The 20,331-nt window shown below is 36.6% G+C and overlaps 3 protein-coding genes across 3 annotated transcripts; 1 reads left to right on the top strand and 2 right to left on the bottom strand.

Annotated features, from left to right (window-relative positions):
* Positions 1 to 1,130: 1,130 nt before the first annotated feature.
* On the bottom strand, positions 1,131 to 3,280 carry leap2 (liver-expressed antimicrobial peptide 2). The gene is made up of 3 exons (XM_055210752.2): positions 3,086 to 3,280; positions 2,396 to 2,562; positions 1,131 to 2,316 (listed from the first exon to the last, which is right to left on the bottom strand). Exons 1-3 carry the CDS (start codon positions 3,158 to 3,160, stop codon positions 2,277 to 2,279), a joined length of 282 nt encoding a protein of 93 aa, XP_055066727.1. The 5' UTR covers positions 3,161 to 3,280; the 3' UTR covers positions 1,131 to 2,276.
* A 4,504-nt stretch (positions 3,281 to 7,784) lies between these two features.
* bmp15 (bone morphogenetic protein 15) lies at positions 7,785 to 10,263 on the bottom strand. The gene is made up of 2 exons (XM_055210740.2): positions 9,927 to 10,263; positions 7,785 to 9,411 (listed from the first exon to the last, which is right to left on the bottom strand). Exons 1-2 carry the CDS (start codon positions 10,213 to 10,215, stop codon positions 8,600 to 8,602), a joined length of 1,101 nt encoding a protein of 366 aa, XP_055066715.2. The 5' UTR covers positions 10,216 to 10,263; the 3' UTR covers positions 7,785 to 8,599.
* Positions 10,264 to 11,905: 1,642 nt separating this feature from the next.
* On the top strand, positions 11,906 to 19,054 carry got2b (glutamic-oxaloacetic transaminase 2b, mitochondrial). The gene is made up of 10 exons (XM_073859291.1): positions 11,906 to 12,065; positions 13,273 to 13,429; positions 14,075 to 14,208; positions 14,313 to 14,367; positions 14,507 to 14,668; positions 14,805 to 14,909; positions 15,032 to 15,182; positions 18,115 to 18,280; positions 18,374 to 18,524; positions 18,648 to 19,054. The coding sequence occupies exons 1-10, from the start codon at positions 11,983 to 11,985 to the stop codon at positions 18,768 to 18,770; spliced, it is 1,287 nt and encodes a 428-aa protein (XP_073715392.1). The 5' UTR covers positions 11,906 to 11,982; the 3' UTR covers positions 18,771 to 19,054.
* The last annotated feature ends 1,277 nt before the right edge of the window (positions 19,055 to 20,331 follow it).

Below are 20,331 nucleotides of genomic sequence, written 5' to 3'. Positions count from 1 at the left end.
AACAACAGTTTCTGTGAAGGTCATGTGGCTATTGTGGTTCAAATAACCTTGAACAATTCCATGTCTATCTTGTTTTCTTCAGAGAGAGTACATAATAATAATGCTTTAATGATAACACATGGATTTTTAGGTGACGTAAATAGGCTTTATGCCCAGCTGCACTACTTCCTGAACAGCTCCTTGTTTCCTGTCTGCCATTATTGGACAAACTGATTAATCCAGGTGTGTCTGATTATTGTTGTTGTGGCTACTGAGGTCAGGCACATCTGGATTAATCAGTTTGTCCAATAATGGCAGACAGGAAACAAGGAGCTGACTGAAATTCAGGAAGTAGTGCAGCTGGGCATAAAGCCTATTAGAACAATAACATATGGCTTATATCAAAAACGCACATATGTTTTATTAGAAAAAAATCAAAGGATCATTTTTATAATGAAGCAGGAAACAGAAGCACTATTGACTTCCATAGTAGGAAAAATAGTACCATAGAAGTCAATGCTGGTGTTTAAAAATGGTTAGTTACGAATATTGCTCAAAATGTCTTCCTGTGTGTTCAGCAGAACAAATTAATCCAGGTTTGTAACTACATGAGAGTGAGTGAACAATGACAGAATTTTCATTTTTGGGTGATCCCTTTAAACTATAAAGACTAAAATTCTGTGAACCATGTGCTTTTTTGGATAAAGAATGTTCTTATCCCACAATGTAGTGCTTTTTAGAGTTAATGTCAGTTTGATATCATATTGTACAAAACTGTTTGGTGATTATACATATTCAGAAACAGAAGTAAAAGATATCAGTATGAAATAAAACTGAAAATTAACAATTTGAAACATCTGTCAATGTAAGAGTATCTAAGATTGTCCTTTTAGTTTTGTTGTGCTTGTCATCTTCTCAGAAACATTTGGCTTAAACTCGACACTAAACATTTGTGCAAATCTGCACTACACATGCTTGGCTGTCCTCTTTTAAACTTGTCTGTCATCCTTATATGGCTGAGTGCTGCATGGGTGTCTCGTGTGAATTCAGCACCCAAAAACTCAAATTACTCTATACAAAGGACAGTGTGTGATGGAAATGTTTAAAAAAATTGTTTCGTTTGAAAGAAAACATGACTTGTGAGAGAGTTGAAAGATAGAGGTTTTATTCTCACTAGAACAGCTGCTGCTTAATTGTTGGCAAACTGCAGTGATCTTTGCTCTGTAGGCAATAGATGGAGCTCATAAATTATTATAATCTGACTTTTTCTCCAATTTTAATTTTAAAGCCCTAAAATATATACGTAGTTTAGTTTGTATAATATATAGCTTAGTATACTGTAAAGTAAAATAAAATATGACAAGACACATAAATCTTATTGATACATTAAAGTCAGATACTTAAAAAAATAGCTTTTTATGAACTGTTGAGGCATACAATATATAAAAGAGGAATATAATAAATAAGTCATCAAATATTGATAAGATGAAGATGAGATGAAGTGTCAAAACAATATAACAACATAAATAGTGACAGGTCTAAACATAACATATTAAATACTACCAATGTAAGCACACAGAGATTTAAGCAAAGGATGGAAAAAATGGTTAATAATATGTAGGCACAATCAATAATGGCAACCCTTGCACCTTCTCTATCCTCTTTTCTCACTAACTTTAGTTCAACGACATTTGGATTGACCTATAAGGCACTTCTTGCTGAGTCCTTACTTTTGCCTACTCTTCCATGTATATTTTCCAAGCATGATCTAATACTAAAGACCAGTTTCCAGAATGAGACTATGTTTAGTCCTGAGATGAGCTTTTCGTTTAAAGGCTAATTCTGTCCTCCTCAATCCAAGATAAGGGCTGGTAAGAACTGGCCCAAAATTACATTCTACTTACTGTACATACATCACCTAGCTAGCACCACCAGAAATCTGTGTGATACATGTAATATAACATTTTCATTCATTTTGAGAAAAAGTCATGCAAATCCAACTACAAATGCTTCTAGTATACAGCACTACCACTATGTACGAGGTTATGTAGATATTTCTTTCATTCTCAAGAGAGTCTACATTTTAGGTACCTTATGACACACATGATTTTCCACCTTTGCTACCCATTGCCTCCATTGTGGCATTATAAAGCTCTTGACTACATGTCTAACTGATGATTAACTGCATTGCACATTCTTTTGCTCACTGAATCAAGCACTTGTCATCTTGTTCTGTTTGGTACGTGCATGATGGTGTATAGCTTCATTGATCAGAAATAAAGTAGAGATTCTTCATTTTAGGAATTAATTGGCTGGCTGTAGGAACAGTGGCCTTTCCTGTTAAAAGAATAAAAAATTCAATGGTTTATTCAATTGTTTTGTTAAATTAAATGTTTTATTTAAATGATTAATTCACCTGCATATTCCTGTAGAGCACTCATAGTTGTTCTGGCAGAAAGCTCCATGAGGTTTCGTTCCCATGATCCTCCATAATGGGGTCATTCGAGCAGTTCTCTTAGGTGACATTTGAACCTCTTGTTCAGATGTTGAGGGTTTGTCCGGTGGCACAGGACTGCAGGCCAACTGAAATACCACACATACAATCTCAGAAATGAATGTGCAAAAGCTGCAACTGGGGCGATATCCTTTCAAAAAGTGCTTTTGTGCCTAAACAGTGCAAAATTAGTACCTCACATGTGGTGTGTAAGATGCATATCTGCTTTTGTACCTTTTTTCTGTCTGTTGTTGAGTTATATACACAAATAACCAATTGTGCATTTAATAAAACTCATAAAATATATAATTCGTAAATACTGAACAAGATTCTTTTTTTTTGCTTACATATGCATTTTTAATATATCAATAACTTCTTAATGAATCAAGTGTATAATAACCTTTATTCATTATAGTTGTTTCTTTTACATGCTTTCTTTAAACAATATTAATAAAATGAAAGCGTTTAACATTCCCCTGAAATTAAAAAGGAACACACAAGCAAAAAATATAAAACTGATAGGATCTTAATGTGGTAAAAATAATTATTGTGAGAAATTTAAAGCAGACAATATTGCAATAATAATAATGAATAATAATAAAAATATATTACCTGCTGGACAAGCACCAAAAATACCAGCCACCAGGCTACAACCGTCCCTCTGTTGAAGAGATTGTGATTCTGCATGTTGTCTAAAAATGTTTCAACAAAACCTGTAGAATATTCTTATAGTGTAAGTTCAGAGCAACACTGCCTACAGAGACGATGTGATGTCTTATATACTCCCCAGCAGCATAATAGACACTTAATGCCTCTCCCTCATGTCTCCCTCTCTCTTTCTCTCTTTCATTTTCTCTCTATCTCTCTGCTGTCTCATATCCAGATGTGACACATGTTTACTTAATGTTTGTTACTGGACAAAGCCGTCCCTTGAGACTCTGTGAGAGAATGCAGCCGGGGCTGTAGAAAGAACGAATGGAATTGGGATAAGATAAAACCATATTTTGGACATGAGCTTATCAGCATTTTAAGGTACACTGATGAAAGTTCAGTTGTTTATCATTCAGTTTTGAAATGACTGTCAATTTTAGACAAATCTCAATAAAAAGCTGCTATACACAGAATTTAACATTATTTTATTACACATAATTATTTTATTACATTAATTCATTTGGCAGACATTTTTACCCAAAGCGACACAAGCTATACATTTTATCACTATGTGCGTTCCCTATAGGGATCAGGCACATGACCTTTGCGTTGCTAATGCAATGCTGTAACAACTGTACCCAATGCTTTTTGGAGTCCTGATAGGATGTTGATTGTGCATCAAAATCAAATTTGACTAATTTTTGCATTTTTTTCTTTCATACTGTTGTTCACATATTTCAAAGCAGCTTCATAAACAATATAACGTCTTAGTTGAAAAAAATCCAAAGCTGACTGGCAAATAAAGTTTTTTAAAAATTGTTTCTTCAAATGTCCTGTTACATAGTTCTCTTGTCTCCCTTTTATCATATACCCAAGCACAGTCCTTGAAAAAGAACAATGACTGATAAAAGGACCTGCATGTTAAAAAGACAAAAAAGTAATAAAAGCAACAGTTTAGTGGCAGCAAACAAAACACCGAGTCAGATATGAGTCGGATCATCGTTCGATCCAGCTCATCACAAAGGTTTCAAACTGACTCATGGTGTTTACTGGATATGATGTTACTTATCCTCACGGGATTTCAGTTCACATAAATAATACGGTGTACTATTTCATAAGCTGGTGGCCTTGTGTTAAACATTTTTAGCATGCCCACTGTATTAGTAATGAAGGGCTCAAGGCCGAGCTTATCAAGATTAAGCAAGTTTCTTCATGTGTGAGAGGCAAAATTGATCACATAAATCTATAGGTTAGGAATCTATTGGGTTAAGTGGAAGTTCATTAAATGCACATTTGCATCCCATTTCACATTTTGTATTTCTGTAATATGGACACACGCAAGTGTCATATGACATTTCATTGGCCACAACTATAAAGTGTTTTAATAAGTTATATTTGAGACAAATATAATCTTACTCTTTATAACATTTATAGACAAGATGGTTAAATGCAATGTTTGTGGCTCTATTTATCAAAAACATCATTAAATGAGCCGAACAGAGCCAACAACCATATGTTTCCAGTGTTCAAGACAGGAACATTTCCTTCATTGGAACTTTATGGGGCGGTTTCCCGGACAGGGCTTATCCTAGTCCCAGATTAAAATGCATGTTTGAGCTGCCTTAATTTAAAAACATCTTGCACTCACATACTGTATCTTAAAGGTGCAGTGTGTAAATTTTAGCGGCATCTAGTGGTGAGGTTGTGAATTGCACGGCTTATTCTACAGCTCACCCCTCGCTTTTAAAACACATAGAGAAGCTACGGTAATCGCCACCGGACAAACATGTCATCGTCGGCGACAACTTAATAAAAAAAGTGTCCGTTAAGGGCTTCTGTAGAAAAATGGCGGCACAAAATGGCGACTTCCATGTAAGGGGACCATCTGTGTATGTAGATAAAAAGGTCTTGTTCTTAGGTAATAAACACATAACGGTTAATTATGAAAGGTCTTTATACACCCCTGATAATATAGTTTTGTTTATTATTTTGCATTTCTGTCAAGAAATCTTTCTAAAAATTACACACTGCACCTTTAAAATATAACAGTGCCATTATTTTGTCACAAGATGCACACCAGTATTGTTTTTGTAAGGTTTGTTTGTAAAAATCTAAATGTCCTAATATAACTATAGGCCAAGTTCTGAATTAATCTATACCCTGTCCGGGAAACTGACTCTATATCAATATAAACTACACAGGCATCCGTCCCATTTGAATATTTGCTTTTCCAACAATTTGTCACCAATTGAAAATCAACCAAAAAATCTGTTTACATAGATTTAACGATGAGTTGTTTTTTTCCTTTTTACAAAACAACAAAAAATACATTATGGAGCAATCCTGGAGCATTTTATCATTTAAAAAAGATAACAAATTCCTAAACAAAGTAGTTTAACTTCATTAGAAAAAATGCACACACTTTTATTTAATTGATATCATTCTCTCTGTATAAAGCAAGTGGTGAGTGGTGACAATTCATTGGGGGGTTTTCATTAGTGGTCCAGGGTCATGGATGGCAATTGCTGTCCTCATTTAGCATGTTTGTCAGTGTTGGCACTCAATCAAGAGATTGCAGCCAAAGTACACCATCCCTCTGGGAAATGAAATCCTTATCTGTTGCCAAAGAGGAGAAAAGGGCGTCAACAGATCCATCCAGTCTGAACTTCTTTAGTAAAACAGAGTCTACCTGCACTTGACCCGGTCCCAGATATAAAGATCTGTGCAGAAAAGAGACTTTAACTGTGTCTCTTACATCATTTGGGATGTTTCTATTTTTCAGTGACCAATAAAGAGGATGTATAGTGAGGATCGATCACATCAGTGTTTTTTCTCACTAAATTATAAACCAGGTATTGTTGGTAACTAGTCAACGTTTGAAGTGGATGAAAACCTTGTCATAAATTCTTAAATAATGTCTTAGGGCAAATTTGATGAACTTTTTTGATACACTTCAAATGTTGACTATGCCAAGAAGGAATGATAAGTGAGGGGTTGTGCACGTCAGACAAGTGCGTCTGGCATGTTTTCTTTTAAATAAGCTTTTTATATCAGGCTCTTAGGTTCAGTTTCGATTAGATTTCACTTTAATGGCAATGAAAACGTTATTAGCCAGTAACAGAAAGCTCCACTTCTGAAAAAATCCACTTCTTTGGACAAGACAGTAAACTGTTGCAAAATCACTAAAGATCCAACTAGAAACATTGCAAATGAGTGAAAAAAGTCAGAATGTAAAAATGAACAAACTGAACCACACATTAGGGGGCGCTGTGATCCATGTCACTACCACATATGGATTGTATTATGGTCCAAGTACTTTCAAGTGACAAAAGTTCAAATGGGATCCATGGTTGTTTTGCACGCCATCGTTCATCCAATAATCTTGCATGTACTTACATCGATGTGGCGTTTAGCTGATTCTGCCGACAAAGCAATATTTCTGAATGGCCTGAGGTTGGGATTAAAGGCGGAGTGCACGATTTCTGAAAAGCGCTTTGGAAAAGGGAGTCGGGCTGACTAACAAAACACACTTTTAGCCAATCAGCAGTAAGGTGCGTGTCTACTAACCGACATCGTTGCCTGGGTTACGTATTTGTGGGGTGGGTCTATCAAATGAAGGTCCAGATTCTATTGGGGTAGGGGCGTGTTGTTTAGGTGATTTCAAATATCAACATTGGCTTTCTGAAATCATGACCCCGCCTTTAAGCGAATTTGAAGCAAATATATTTGATGAGCATATAATACTTGCCGAGAGCATTTGGTTTATTTCATTATCTCATTTTTGACGGAGGTAGCATTTAGTGGCTTTTGCATCTGAGCTCCTCAAGTGTTTATATATATGTATTTGACATTTTGCAGACTTTAAAGTCATTTTTAAGCCATGAACTAGAAAAGCGCTGTATGGTCGATATACATAGTGGACAACTAATAGGTGTTTTTACATGATGCACAGGTAGATAAATTAGAAATGTAGTTTAACTTAGCATAAAGCAAAACACAACAAACTGCATTCATGTGTGCTTACTAGGGGTGGGTGATATACAGGCATGAAAGTGATTACAGGGATAGTAAATGGATTCTACAATACCACTGATATGTAACATATTCATGAATTCTATTTTTACATCTTTGTAAAAGCATTAGTTATATTGTGTATATGTGTTGAATTGTTGTTTCATTTAAAAAAAGTAAAGTTTTAAGACTACAGGTTTCAATCCGACAGTGACAATATGCATAATATTCATAACAAGATAAGTCCACCTCTCCACAAAAACAAAGTGGGAAAAGAAAAGAAGAAATATCTATGACCAACCTTCACTTTATCTAGTTATATAAGGTAAAAAAAATTGCCAGTAATTTAATTAAGATTTGCTACAATGTGATTTTTTTCTCAAACATCAATATACTGTATTTAACGGCTGAAGAGTGGAAAATACCTTGAAATGAATTTTAGCTCATATTTCTATGACAGCCCTAGTGCTTATGAATTTTTTTTCCAAGTGTCAAATCCAATGCCATTTTGCTTTGAACATGCATCTAATGGTAAAAGTTTTTACCACATTTTACACAAGGCTGCTCTCAAAAAACAATCAAAGAAGCCAACAAACTTAGGTTGATTATTAACTTAACATTTTAGGATAAATAACCACACAAAAAACAATTCTAAGTTTGCTTTCTTTTTTTACCAAAATACTTTATTTCATCATTTTTCACAATGACATTAAAATGTATTTCATGTGCATGGACATAATTTTTTTCTACAAAATGAGTCTAAGAAAGTTCCTATGCACGTGATAAACATCCCACAGGACCTCAGTTCAAATGGGCGAGATGTATTAAGAGGCTACAAATGCAGCAGAAAAAGCATCATTCTGAAAAATCCAAACTTTGAGACTTGACCTTCAGTCAACAGATCAGAACTCTACTGTTTCTCCCCTCCCTCCCTCCTTCCTTCCTTCCTTATTCTTTTTTCCTTTTTATTTTTTAAACATACAGTGACTTTCAATAAAGTGCAAAAATGTTCAGAATTAAACTTTCATACCTCTTCATAAATACATTACATACACTTAGATGTAGACAAAAAACACGCACAAGCCAAAAAACATACACAGACAAATTCAGTAAAAGGAAAAGAAACAAATACATTATTGCAGCACATTAATTTAACAAGCCCAAAACCACAAAATACACTTATTATTATTATTATTAATATAGCACTTACTAGCATGACAACTTATTCATACCTATATCCCCAAAATGTCAGGTACTGAGAGTGAGATTAAAGATGATTCTCCAAAATTCAAGTGAGTCACAGACACCTCACTTTCAGAATTTTGGTAGTTATGCAAAGAAACAGGCATTCAAAACTAGCACCGCATACCTTGCCATTTACTTTAATCCTCCAACTGTGCTGGTACAAATTCACATTGCCATAGCACGATTCAGTTCTTTTCCTATTTTGACCCGTGTCCAAAGTCACCTGCAGGTGCAAGAGTCAGCAATCATGTCCTCATATTCTTTATAAACTATGTTTCCATTCCTCTCCATCATCAGCACGCTGATAGGTTTATATTTGTAGGGGACGCAGGAGGGTAGTGGAATATCTGCAACACCGAGATCGCTGATGAAAGTCTGCATGATTGCATGGTTGGGTGAATTATAGCCGTAATGAAGAATTCGAGGACAGTCTCCCATACAGTAACGCGGATTGTACTTGTGGGGTGCAATGATCCAGTGGTCCCATCCGAGGTCTTTGAAGGCCACACGGTAGGAATGCAGCTTACATTGGTTTTTGGCCACACTGTTAGGCCCTTGCTTGTAGTTGGGGATGTCAGAAACAATGCTGCCGGGCTCCCTGGAACGGCGGGTCCTTGTGCTGGGGCGGGAAAGGGGTGTGAAATACTTGGCCCACTCCATGGGTTGCTTGTTCTCCTCCAAGAAAAGTAGCAGAACGGGAGCTCTAAGATGGTTTTGTGGTGGTAAACGTTTTCTTTCGATAGATCCCTTACGATCTGTTTTTGTGCATCGATAATGGGCAAAGAGGACAACATGGTCACCCTTTGACTGGGACACATGGTTTGTAACGTCAGATTCAGTCCATAGGCTACGTGGACCCATAGTGATGTGATCGCCCTCAGAAAGATTTTGAGATGGGGTGACCCAAGCCTCACAGATAAATGGAAGATGGGATGACACCGGTGACCTCAGATGCATAAAAGACGCCTTAACCAGTTTGCTCAGTGAGAGGTTTGTCAGTTCATACTTCACATTGTAGGTATACTGAAGGTCTAGTCCAGTACGTGTTACACAGAGGAGAGAGACAATAAAGCAAACTTTTAGACAATGTTCAAAGTTCTTCAAAAATACACATTAGCAACTTGTTTCAATAAATGTATCTCCTGAAAGGCTAAATGTTAGCAAAATTATTTCTACAACATCCATACTGAAATAAACAACATATACCATCACAGATATTCTAATGGATTTAATGGGAATTGTATTGGTTTGATAGAAATATAATGGTCTCTGGTGATCTATTAGGCTCAATTCAAGGGATGTCATTTGGCTAAGGGGAACCAACAGAGATACCAATAAGTCCCACTGGAATAAGGCCCAGAACACCATGTAATTTTGTACTGGTTTAAATGGCAAACAGCTGATGGCTCACAATAGCATTTATAATGGAAACCATTACAAATTGTGTTGCTTTATACAGAATGAAACAAAGTGCACTCTAGATATGGCTTTCTTGTGACTGTTGTATGCTATAAGTATGAAACAAGAAAGAAAGAGGGGGCTTTACCACTTGACGTTGGGAGAAAGTGCTTCTCAGTTGCGGAAGCTTGCAGCAACCTTACAGTATTGGACCCAAAAAACTTGTGTTGCTTTGGTTTTCCGTCTGGACCAGCGGCTATCTTGTATAAATTTAACATGAGGCGCATGCCATCGTCTTGCGTTTGGCTTTCTACGAAACGTTCATAATACTGGTTCCTCTGTTTTGAGTGTCGATTGCGGCGAACGTGCGTTGATGTAACGCCAAAATGTGACGGAGAGGCCATATTTCCGACCACGCGCGTAGATGCGTGCAGCATAAACAAACACGATAATATATAAAGTCTGAGACAGTTATGACTACTGGTAGCCTTCATGTTCAGCCCCTCGTACAGACGAGTCGAGTGTCTCCTGGAAGGCTACCATCGTCTGAGACAATCAGCGGGAGAAATTCAACCTAAACATCACATGACAATGACAACTTTTCTAGTGCGCGTTTAATGGTGTGACGTCATGCCCAATTACCTATCACACGTCAGTTTATCTATCTTTCAATTTTATGATGAATCTTATGATTTTATTTGGAAAATGTAATATTCATAAAAGTAAAAGAAATAATTATAAACCATGTTTGAAGGTTTTTGTGATTGATTTTCATTTATATATTACAAAAAATGTAGATATACACTTGTATACCCCAAAGAATTGAAGTTAATTTAAAATTGAACCGGTATATGCTGTCTCTCTTTTTTATTTTATTTTTATTTTATTTAAATTTCTCCGTGTAATCTAAACCCAATTTCTTATTTTTTTCTAATGTTGTCTTTTTGGATGTCTAGTAAAACATTTTTTTGTTGTATGTTATGATTCAATATCTAAATAAAAATAAAATTTGGTTTATTTTTATGTATATATATATATATATATATATATATATATATATATATATATATATATATAGAGAGAGAGAGAGAGAGAGAGAGAGAGAGAGAGAGAGAGAGAGAGAGAGAGAGAGAGAGAGAGAGAGAGAATTGTGTATTTGATGTGATTTTTACTTTTAGAATGATGATTATATCATTATATCATTCATCAGAATGCAATTATTTTTATATTCTTAGGAAAATACCATATACATACATTTTTACATTTTATAAGATAGATAACTTACTTTGGAACAAACGAAAAACAAATATAATTTTGTAATTGTAAATGTAATGATTTAAACATGCAATGATTAAAAAGCTGACATTTATGTACATTTGGTTTAACTATTTTTTTTCTGGCATAATGTTATTAATGTGACTATGTAATATATGTTGCTATTATGACATTAAATTAATATTATAATTAGTAAAGTTAGTTTACACTTTCTCTTTTGCGTCCTTTTGTTGAGATGCAAGCACATATAACTCGTAAAAACAAGACTAACCTTTAACGCAATGATCATGCAATGAACGTAAGCATAAATGCAACAATAGTAAGAATTTAAAACGTACCTCTTACCCACTAAAAAGCAATACAAATTCTAATAGTTTCTATTACAAACAGTAATAAGAACAAGTAGCTGTCAACCATTGAAACCATTACAAAATTAATTTATTTGAACTAGTAGGTTTTGGCTCTATTCCACTAATATTTAATGGCGTTTTATTGGTTCCCACCAGATATATAACTTAGTTCAACACATTACCAGCAGAGACCCACAGAGACCATTACAATTTTTATTAAAACTAATCTAATTCCTAAATTAATAGATCCATTAGATGTTACGTATGTTACGTACATGTACGCAAAATACATTTGTAAGTATCTAATTTACAGTTTATAGTTTTGTATCATGCTGTAGCCTCATATCAAGCATTTCAATTTACAAACTGTCGCTGACATTTTGTGATTATGACAACTAAACCTGAAAATATATATATTTTTAAAAACCATTAAAATTGAAATGTTTTTAATAACAGGGTCGTTTCTTCGCTCTAGATGGCGCTGTCAACCCACGTTTCTCTTCGTGAACGCGCACTTGCTCGCTGACAACCGCGTGTACATCCCATCCCCACACTGCGCTTCAGCCGACAGCAGCAGCAATGGCTCTCCTCAAGACAACTAAGTTTATATCTTCTGTTGGGAGTTTTACGCCGTCCTGGGGTGCTCTGCCCATTCGAGCAAGGTAATGAAACTAACAGTAATCTGGCTTTTTAGGTTATTAATAGAAAACGAGTTCTTTTAAATTTCACGCCATCAGGTTTAAGCTCAAGATCACGTAACCTTCACATTAGATTCGTGCTGTTAAATAATAAACTGCATTTTAAAATAAGGCCATGTGGATGTGAATTTCTGTAGGGAATAATTACAGGACTAGTCCACTTATGTGGACTAAACATGTAATCTTGTACAGAATCTCAATCATTAGGAATCATTCAGCATCCCTCCGACCTTGCGTATGGTTTTAGGCTGAAAATTCAACACAGGTTTTCAATATTTTGCATTTGTCTCGAAACATACATGGTACATCTTTCCGTCACGTGTAGGCCTATGTTCTACCTTATAAATACGAATAGAGACTTAATGTGTTGAGTAATTTGATAACAAGCATTTCTTTCTCTGAGCGCCATAGCGTACATCAATCTTTTTGATCTCGTTTGGAGACCGTACTTTTAAGATTCCAGCGTGACCATTGGCTGAAATTAGGCAGAGTGAAGCTTTTGATTGGCTCGGTGTACTTCCGGATTCCTCTGTCAAGAAATCATGGTAGTCTGTCCTTTTTCGCCGGGTTTGGAGGGCAAAGCAGAGCCGAAGATGCACTGAAAATTCATTGGTCCTTATTTTTTAATATGCAATTCTTTATTTAGAAGTCACACAGAAAGCACTTAAATCCCACCAACAACCGTTTAAATAATAGCATTAGTTACACAAAAGAACTATAAGAGCACAAAGCCTACATATTAAATACATATTCAAAGTGGACAATGAGTGTGCTACTTAGTGATAATATGAAATATTGTAAAATGAATGCACAAAGAACTGCTAATTTCAGATGCCAGGTTGTAGTAGTATTATATACATACATACATGACTGAAACACATTGATGCAATAGGAGTTTGCAACTTGACTCCGTGCATGACATTTGGCTCTGCAGGGCTATGCATGGCCTTCAATGCATACTTTTCTAAGCATTCACGTACAACATAACATTTTGTGTGTATTAAAGACTTACAGTAGTATGCTTTTTAGTGTTAGCAACTAGTCAGTTCATTATTCTTATTTGATTCCTGTGCAAGTATGCAGTAGGAAGTAAATGTAGTCTAGTTTGTGATTTGGGGACATGAGCTTCTCTTTGTGGCCAATCTCTAATAGTGCATTATGCTCTTTTTAGTTCATGGTGGAGTGAAGTGCAAATGGGACCACCTGATCCCATCCTGGGAGTAACAGAGGCCTTCAAACGGGACACAAACCCCCAAAAAATGAACCTGGGTGTGGGGGCATACAGGGATGACAATGGCAAGCCTTATGTTCTCAACTGCGTCCGTAAAGTATGTACACTGTCTGTTCCACCACTTATCTGAGCATTTAGAGAATTTGTGCAAAAAGACTTGTGCCTCAAATGATGTATTATTCACTGTTATGTACTAAAACATCTACATAATTTGGGTACTCATAGTACTCAAATGTTTCTTTATAAAATGATGCAGAACCATGTAGACAAATAAATTGTTTAGTGTAGTAGTTCTCAAACTGGTCTATGGTATTCTTGGTTTTTCAAATATAACGTGCCGTTTATTACAAAACAGCTGTTTGATTTGTAGAAACATAATTTATTTCGACATTTTGTTTCTGGTGGGTGTGACCAGTAGATTTTAAGGTAAGGATGTTTGTGCCTGTAGCGGGGACAGTCTGCTTTAACAGTATTGGTGAAAAGAGTGGGTGGTGTGTGTGTGTGTGTGTGTGTGTGTGTGTGTGTGTGTGTGTGTGTGTGTGTGTGTGTGTGTGTGTGTGTGTGTGTGTGTGTATACAAGTTAACATGTGCTTCTGATTTTTCTTCATTTCTGCAAAGTCACTCTGACAGTGATTTGAGAGGTTATCCTGTTAAAACAATTACATTAAAGAACCTCAGCTATATAATTGTATACAATAGTGTCAACTATTGTGTAACTGATTAAAATTGATTTTATTTTTAGGCAGAGGCTCTGATTGCCTCCAAGATGCTGGATAAAGAGTATCTGGCTATTGGGGGTCTGGCAGAGTTTAATAAGGCTTGTGCTGAACTGTCACTGGGGCCTGACAGTGAGGTTCTTAAAAGCAAGAGGAGTATGTTTCTCTGTGTCGAGAGCATGTTATTGCTGTTTACTTTAGATGTTGTTTCTTCTAGTTATTTTTGTTTATTTATGATACTTTTTATGTGAACTTTCAGAGTATCACTGTCCAGACAATCTCAGGCACTGGTTCTCTGAGGGTTGGAGCCAACTTCCTGGTGGGTTTCTGTCCAGAGAAGTGACCCCATTCTATAGCCAAATAACTTTGTTTTCATCTGTATATTATTTTTATGTTTTGCTGTATTGCATTGAATTTGTTTTATAATGTGTGGCATTTTCTGTATTTATGTTTGTTAGTCACGGTTTCACTTAGCGGGAAGAGATGTTTATTTGCCGAAGCCATCCTGGGGAAATCACACTCCTATTTTCCGTGATGCTGGCATGCAGCTGAAAGCTTACCGTTACTATGATCCTTCTACCTGTGGATTTGACTTTGCCGGGGCTCTTGATGACATCTCAGTGAGTCAGCATCACACAAATGCTGTTCCCTATAAAACTCATATGAATCTATAAAGAGTCCTTCATAACAAGACCTGAATAGGGTACTTGTACAACATAAATATACACTGAACGAATGTCTTTTTATAACCTACAGAAAATTCCTGAGCACAGTGTTATCATGCTCCATGCTTGTGCTCATAATCCCACTGGTGTGGACCCCCGATCAGAGCAATGGAAGGAGCTCTCGGCTGTCATCAAGGTGCCTTTGATTTGTTTTTATGTGATCTGCTTATTTGGTAATATGTACATAAGTAATTTATATATGTTTAGTTACTTTAAGCTTCTGTGCTTGAACTGTCATGTTGTTCACTTTTTTTGTAGAAGAGGAAACTGCTGGTGTTTTTTGACATGGCCTATCAGGGCTTTGCCAGTGGAGACATTGATCGTGATGCCTGGGCTGTAAGATACTTCATTGAGCAGGGCCACAACATTGTCCTGTCTCAGTCTTTTGCTAAGAACATGGGCCTCTATGGTGAGTATCCAGTGTGCCATATTTACTCTACTAACTATTTACTTCATTAACCAATACACAAAGTCTTCAAGATATATTCAGTGATTCCCAAACATGGATTTATTTGTGGCGGCCCAACACAATATCACCGTTGACTGCCACAAAAAATATTTGTGTAGCAAATATCTTAGTATCTCTCTCTCACTTGACAGCAAACAAAATACTGGCATTCTGCAAGTATAGACCGACACACCGGCAGTGCAATTCACATAGTTTAACATCCCATAGTTTAACATTAATTTATACATGACAAAATCTTATTGTTATTATCTTATTATTATTATATTATTGTTACTGGTATTACACCGCCAATAATAATGCACAGATTTTATTGAATAGACATACTATAGGGACGCTCTCTAACTCTCTTTGTCATGAAGGAGATGGCAGCTAATGTTGTCTTCACAGGAACATTTGTTTCATTATGACTTTCTCAATATTTTGGATCTTCTGTCCAGCCATATTTTTAAAAACTATTTAAAGAGTTTTAACACTTTACCAGTCAATAGTGTTTAGCAAAGCATGTTCCTTAAATGCATGCCAGAGGTCATTATATTATCTGTCCTTTATTGAGAACACAGACTGTTCTAAGAACATCTAATGACCATTTAGGAAAAAATGTGCATTGTCTGCAGAAAATAAGTCAAGGATGAAAAGCAAATTAAAGAGAAAATATTCTTAAGGGGATAGTTTACCCCAAAATTACTCACCCTCAAGTTCACGCAGAAATTTGCGTCATGGGAGGGGCTTCTGCTCCTGGTTTTTCCGCCAAAGTTCTAATTTTTCAACTCACGCGTTTGACGCGGCAACGCTCAATTCGCGCGAATGAGGCGGAATCGCGTCTATCGCGCCTTGCTAAATGCCTCATTCGCTTCGCGAGACCTCCAGATGCGCATCAACGCGTCTTCACATTGACTTAACATTGAAATCACTCGCGCTTGACGCCTCTACTGCGGCTGGTGTAATCGTGGGTTCACACCAGCCGCGTTTGAGCCGTCAAATTCGTGTGTAAGTTTCAGTTTACTCGCTTCATTCGCACGTGAAATTCTAGTCATCGAGACATTCACGCGGAAATTCACATCATGGGAGGGGCTTCAGCGACTTCGCTCGGTTCCTGTAATCACGTCACTGTAATCACGCTCCTGATTGGTTAACGCGGCGCATTTTTTCACCAAATTTTAAAATTTTCAACTCATGCATTTGCCGCGGCAACGCTCAATTTGCGCGAACTAGGCGGAATTGCGTCTATAGCGCCACGCTAAGCACCTCATTCTTCCTTAGTCTTAAAGGATAATTCCGGTATTTAACACTTTGAGTCTCATTTCTGGTTTGTTTTGGATGAACTACAGTGATGGACACAGAAATGTTGACAATGGGTCGTGTCTTGGCTTTTCGGCTGGTTTGGAGGCGTCTCTTGGCTGCTTCAGAATGGAAGTCAATGACCATGCACAAACATGTCATTAAAACAACACTTAACGTTCATTTTCAAAACTGTACTACTCACCGAGTGGTTCGTGGTGTTCGTTGATGATTAAAAACAAATATATTGGCGCAATGTATGATTTCAATCCGTGTTATTTGCTATAGTGGAACTATTTTTTCAGATACCTCACAACCGCATATATACTTCCGCTCTATATTTGAGTCTGAAGCATGAATGAACGTAGTCCAACAAACTGTAATAAAACAGTAGCATACTTTCAAAATCAAGTTTATTTGTAACACTTACACCATCCAATATGTTTTTTTCATCGGCAGAACAATAAAGAAGATATTTTGCAGAAACCTCAGTGCTCCGTCATGCAAGTCAACAGATCCGCACACTTTAAGAGCTAAAGCATATATATCCAATACAACAGCAATCCCCCATAACTCCGTGTGACATATTGATGTCTTGTGAAGCAAATCAATCAGTTTTTGCAAGAAACTGAACGTTATTTACAACACTATTAGCGTGAATGCCAAAGCAGGAAGCGCGCTTTCCTTTTGAGGCGATCTCTTGCACTGGTGAAGTTTGGTGGCTGTTGTTGGCTATGGATGTTGGTCTCTCTGCGCCACCTATAGAGCGGGAGCGTGAAGCGCACTTCCTGCTTGGCAAAAGCTCTGCATTAACGCTGAAAAATATTTATATATATATTCGAATCTCAAAACTGAAAATCGAATGTCAACCCACGGAACTAATATTCAAATATTCTGGTTCAGCCCTACAAATATGGGAAAAATTTATTCTGAGAGAAACCAAGCGAAAAAACTACAACCACATGTAAACCGACCCTTTTCTGTTTCCCGGCGGCGGAGTGATACATCAGCGAGCAATGAGTCTTCCAATTGAAGTCAATGTAATTTTACAAAATGCCAAATAAAACACGACAGAAACTGTATTTCGCTACACAACTTGTTTTTAATCATCAACGAACACCACGAACCGCTCGGTGAGTAGCACAGTTATGAAAATGAACGTTAAGTGTTGTTTTAATGACATGTTTGTGCATGGCCATTGACTTCCATTCTGAAGCAGTCAAGAGACGCTTCTAAACGAGTCAAAAACTCAAGACACGACCCATTGTCGGCATTTCTGTGTCCATCACTGTGGTTCATCCGGAGCAGACCAGAGGTGAGAATCAGAGTGTTAAATACCGGAATTATCCTTTAAGCAGATAAATTGATACAGATTTGGAAAAACTTGAGGGCGAGTAAATGATGACAGAATTTTTATTTTGGGTGAACCATCCCTTTAAGATTTAGCATTCCTGTAACCCTGCAGAGGACAAGCGATTTTGGAGAATGAATGAATGGATATTGTTAAAATTTGAGAACTGTATTGTGCTGATGAGTCACAACAGTCAAACCGTTTATCATACAGAATTATAACCCCACAATGTTTGTGTTGTAGGTGAGCGTGTTGGGGGGTTCACTGTTGTTTGTGCTGATGCAGAGGAAGCAAAGAGGGTGGAGTCTCAGCTTAAAATTCTTATTCGCCCCATTTACTCCAACCCACCAATGAATGGAGCTCGCATCGCCTCTACGATCCTTAACACACCAGAGCTGCGCTCTACATGGTGACAAGTTTTTCACTATCTCTCATTGTGTTTCATGCCTATTGACAGGCCTTTTTAATAAAATTTTATATGCATCCGTTTGTATTTCTGTAGGCTGGATGAGGTGAAGGGCATGGCAGACCGTATCATTAAGATGAGAGAAATGCTGGTGGCTAACCTAAAAAAGGAGGGATCTACTCAAAACTGGCAGCATGTAACTGATCAAATTGGCATGTTCTGCTTCACTGGGCTGAAACCTGAGCAGGTAAATCTCATGCATTGTTGAACTTGGTATAGTAACTAATAATCATGCCTAAAATTAGTATTTTCCTGCAATATCTAGCTGCAGAATTTTGCAAGCTCTGACAGAGGTACAACTATGTTTCAGGTTGAACGTCTGACAAAGGAGTTCTCAATTTACATGACTAAGGACGGACGTATCAGCGTTGCAGGTGTGACCTCTGGAAATGTGGGATATCTTGCACATGCCATTCACCAGGTCACTAAGTAGACCAACGTATGCTGAGGCAGGAGATACGGCTGTTACATCATGTTCTGTTTCTGTTAGTCTGCTCCACTATTTCTCTGTTTAGCTTTACTTCATATGGCTGTTTTTACAAGGTCAACATGGATCCAAATTGGATCAGGATGCTTGATGGTTATGATTCTAAGTCATCTTGTGATTCTGTGACTAATGAGCACAACATTTTCATCCTGTTAAAATTCTGTACGAAATGTATTTATTGTGCGAGTGAAGTAAATCGAACAACAATAAAAGGTATTGTTTCCATTTAATGTCATATTCATTCATTTATTCTATAAAATATACTATCTAAACTGATCAATAAATCTAATTTGTTTACACCATAATGAAATTAGATGGTACATAATGGGACAGAACAACTTCTATTTAAAAACTGAAGATGATCCCAGTATTATTTTAAAATCTTCCATTGTCATGCTGTTCAAGGTTCAAGACTGCTACTAGTATGATTTATTTTTGTCTGGCTACTCCTTCTTTTGATAAAGTTTAAGGCATAAAGTTTACAAATTACATGCAGCAGCAGTACCAATGCTGTCAAATGTAGGTTTTTGAAGAATGATTTATACCTTTATCCTATACTCTTGTTGCAGCCTTTACCATTTCATCCTGATCATGGCTTTAATCTGAGAATGAAAGAGGTGAATAACAATCTACATTGACATTGGTACAATCTTGTTTCTCTACAAAACACATTTGGCAGTCACTTTTCTTCAAAACAGCTTACCTTGGATTCAAGATGTTTATCAGTATTGAATGTGTGCTCTTGGATTTGAACCTATGACCTTAGCGCTGTTAATTCAGTGCACTACAAACCTGCTAGCACTCATTTTTCCAACATAGGGAACACATCCTGACAGCTGGGAATAATGGGCCTACTGGCCAGTGCCACAGTTCCCTCTGTATTCAATAAGTGACAAACCTCACACTTGTTTGTCAAAATGTATGCTGCTGACTTGTTTTCCAGTGACGGGTACAGTTAATCCTTTAATGTTCTTCTGTCTCCAACACACTTCATCCTATTTCATCTTCACTGGCACTTAAGCTGTAGAAAGTCTAAAGATGCTGCTCAATGTATTTTGCATTCTTTTAATCCACAGCAATTTGCATTGGATTGGATGCAAGATTATCAAGGTGTTATGTTGTTTTTATCTACAATTTCTTTTGACTTTCTTTTAATGTTTTTCTTTTACTAAATTGCGTTGAAAGTGTATGTGCTGATAAAACCATTAGATTTAGTTACACTACAACTAAACTGAGGGAATAAAGAAAAAATCCACATTTCCACTTTTTTTAAATATGTAAAATAAATATTTGGCGACCCCAGAGTAGGTATGTGAAGTTTAATCTTAAAATACCATAAAGATAATTTATTATAGCATGTTAAAATTGACACCTTGTATGTGTGAGCAAAATGTGCCGATTTTGGGTGTGTCCTTTAAAATGCAAATGAGCCAATCTCTGCACTTAATCGCAGTGCTGTGGTTGGATAGTGCAGATTAAGGGGTGGTATTATTACAAGATGATCCCT

The sequence above is a fragment of the Misgurnus anguillicaudatus genome, chromosome 21 (assembly GCF_027580225.2).
Source record: "Misgurnus anguillicaudatus chromosome 21, ASM2758022v2, whole genome shotgun sequence".
NCBI lineage: Eukaryota > Metazoa > Chordata > Actinopteri > Cypriniformes > Cobitidae > Misgurnus > Misgurnus anguillicaudatus.
Note: the sequence above shows the minus strand (reverse complement) of the source record. Positions and strands in the feature narration are given on the sequence as shown.